This window comes from Epinephelus moara, chromosome 23 (genome assembly GCF_006386435.1).
Source record: "Epinephelus moara isolate mb chromosome 23, YSFRI_EMoa_1.0, whole genome shotgun sequence".
NCBI classification, from domain to species: domain Eukaryota; kingdom Metazoa; phylum Chordata; class Actinopteri; order Perciformes; family Serranidae; genus Epinephelus; species Epinephelus moara.
The window spans coordinates 8,407,528-8,410,641 of record NC_065528.1 but is presented as its reverse complement, the minus strand read 5'-3'; the positions used below and the strand labels follow the sequence as shown (position 1 = coordinate 8,410,641).

Genomic DNA, 3,114 nt, shown 5'->3' with positions numbered 1-3,114 from the left:
GGGATGTCGTATGCTGTAAAGCCCTGTGAGGCAAATTGTGATTTGTGATATTGGCCTTTATAAATAAAATTGATTGATTGATTGATGTAAATCATAACCACTAGAACAAGAGTGGCATACCATTAACCACTTTTCCAATTGCTACTGCTGTCTACCTGTAATGCAAGGATAATTTCTTCCCATTGCTGAATTCAGCAGTACTCAGTGAGTCATTCTTTGATGGTGAGACACTGTTACCTCTTTATAAAAAATGACACCCCTTACCTGCTCAAGGTCAGGAACTGGCAACAGCTGAGCCAGCCGACAGAGGAACTCAGAGAACAGCATTTGTAAATCACTGTCATACTGAGGTCCATACTCAACAGGAAAGACCTCCTTTGGAAGACAAAAAGAGATTGTGTTAAAACAATATTACCACATCGCATACTACACATAATGCTGTCTGCATGACTTTTTTCAGACATGTTTCCACAAATAACTGAATTTGTGCAGCTGATAATATTCATCTTAATTGAAAGTCTAACAGCGAGTAACATTTACAGCTGGATTTGGCTCCGCAGATGTGTAAGTGATACTGACTCACCAAGAAAAAGTCTTGTCTCTCTTCAGGATCTTTCAGCAGAGTCTGGATTAACTCACGAAAGTTAACCACAACTTCCTCCACTTCCGATTCTTTTATCTGCAATATGGGCATAAAAGTTACAAATATTACAAGCTCACTACAGGATAACAGCCTACATGGTGATGATAACTTACATCTACCAGGGCGGGTTGCTGTGGTTTAATCTGGTCCAGATGAGACAAGACGAAGTCAAGTTCCACAGGCTGTTCACTTCGGCACAGCTCAAGAATATACTGATGAGGAGAAAAACAAATATTGCAACACAATACACATGTGTTCACAATGCAGTTCACACATCATTAGCTGTCCTTCACTGTCTGTAATTGCCTCCATCTTACAAAAATACCACATTAGCTATGAATGCCTTGTATCCTCCACTGGTACCCACCCTGGCTCTTAACCCCAGGTTAAGCTGCATCCTGTGCTTGTACATTAACAGCTCTGGGACCATGTCCGTCACGAAAGAGACAAACTCTGCCACTTTCCAGTAGTTCATTACATCTTGTCTCTTCAGAACCTGACACATGGAGGCTGCCATAAGCTGGAAAGGTGGGACCAGGAGACGCAGTGACGCCAGAGGTAAAGGGTCACCTGAAAAATAAAAAAGCAGACTGAAAGTGAATGCAGCTGATCAACCTGTCCCTTTTATGCTAATTAAACTAGTCTGTACAAATATAGGGAGTCAGACTGAAGCTGTTAATGACTGAGTTATTCCTGAGGACATTCTGGGATTAATTTGATGATTTAATAACAATTTGTATAATTACACAACTAAATGAAGTATAATGCCTGACAATAAACCCACGAACGTGAGGACAGTAAAAGTTAAGAGAATAGCCATGTTGCTAACCCCCAATTCTCACTCAGTATGAGGACCGTGCTTTTGTTTATTAGCTAACAGTGTTGTTTTGAATGCAACCTTAACAGACACGGGGAGTGCATGTTCAATAACATCAATGTTGCTAAACTTAGCTACACTTTTGACACATTATTGTAGTCTGTACATGCAGTACTCGTATCCATATGACAGTATGTGTGCAAAATGATTTAGGATGCACGGTAAAACGCGTCAGGGTAGCGTTACAATCCCAAGAAAAGTTATTATGCTAGTTTACTAAGCTAATTGTATTAGCTAGAGTAAAAGCACTGGAAAAAGTCATCGTTTTCTAAACTGTCACTTACTCCAACTTCTCCCACAAATTTGTTTTTAATATGTCCTCCTTGTCCTAGCAAACAAACCTTTGGAAATGGCCGTAAAGACACTTGAGTCCATCTTCTCACACCGGTGATGAAAATTTGGGTAGCAGAGGTTAGCTGCTGTTAGCCAGCTAGCTAGCTACCCGGCCGGCTACAGTTGGCTAGTATTGGAAACAACTAAATGACAAAGATGGGACTGGCGTCGCTATCTCACCGAAACTACAAAACTTCTCCCCTAAATAAGAGAGCACTCTAATTTATCGCATAAAGATTGAAAACAAGCAGTTAAAGTTACATGGTGGAATTGATTTGTTTTTAGAGGCGTCTTCTTCTCTATTTTCACTGTACGGCAGGTGACTTATTTGTTGTTGTTACCGCCACCTGCTGGAGATGGTTTGCCCCGTACTCCCAAAGCATCAAGCTGGATACTATTGCAAAGAATTCCTTTTAACATAATCAGGCGAGCTGTTTCCCCGTTTCCAGCACAAATACTATGGTATATTACTCACAAAATAATGTATTTTTACTTAATTTTTGTTATCTTGGTTTCCAGTCTTCATGCCAACATAAGCTAAGGGACTGTTCTCTACTTATCAGAGGTGGTATTGAGGAAAATGTATGACGCCAACAGCACAGGAGTGAGTTGCAAATCCAAGCCTGTGTGTGCACTTCAGCAGAATATGGGTGCATGACAGCAAGCCTTCCTACCACAAAAAACAACAACAAAAAAAAACTCACAGATCACACACACTCCCAGATGCACACATGTGCGTGCATCACAGCGCACACACAGTTGACATTAGCATTATGTGCATAGTTAACATTTTACCAAACTATACACAACAGTGGCCAGCCAGGATAAAATCAGTAACCTGGCATGGCGGACATTATAAGATTTTAAAATCTTACCCTTTGTTGATTAAAAGTTAAAATTAGAATTTTTTCATTCATTCATCTTCTAACCGCTTCATCCTCTTGAGGGTCGCGGGGGGGCTGGAGCTTATCCCAGCTGACATTGGGCGAGAGGCAGGGTACACCCTGGACAGGTCGCCAGACTATCGCAGGGCTGACACATAGAGACAGACAACCATTCACACTCACATTNGGGCGAGAGGCAGGGTACACCCTGGACAGGTCGCCAGACTATCGCAGGGCTGACACATAGAGACAGACAACCATTCACACTCACATTCACACCTACAGACAATTTAGAGTTATCAATTAACCTAGTCCCCAATCTGCACATGGACGTCGGAACTATTTTCTGAGAGGGGGGGGGCGGGATTTTTGGCTGA

The 3,114-nt window shown here is 41.7% G+C and overlaps 1 protein-coding gene across 2 annotated transcripts in view; it reads right to left on the bottom strand.

Moving 5' to 3' along the window:
* Nucleotides 1-2,159, bottom strand: part of LOC126385204 (zinc finger and SCAN domain-containing protein 2-like) — a 15,297-nt gene extending 13,138 nt beyond the window's left edge. For both annotated transcript variants that reach the window (XM_050036798.1, XM_050036799.1), the window contains exons 1-5: nt 1,862-2,159; nt 1,011-1,213; nt 757-855; nt 584-679; nt 265-375 (exon numbers count right to left, since the gene is read on the bottom strand). In XM_050036798.1, coding sequence (XP_049892755.1) covers nt 265-375; nt 584-679; nt 757-855; nt 1,011-1,213; nt 1,862-1,895 — 543 coding nt within the window. In that variant the 5' untranslated portion in view covers nt 1,896-2,159. The remainder of the gene's footprint in view (nt 1-264; nt 376-583; nt 680-756; nt 856-1,010; nt 1,214-1,861) is intronic.
* Between the last annotated feature and the right edge of the window lie 955 nt (nt 2,160-3,114).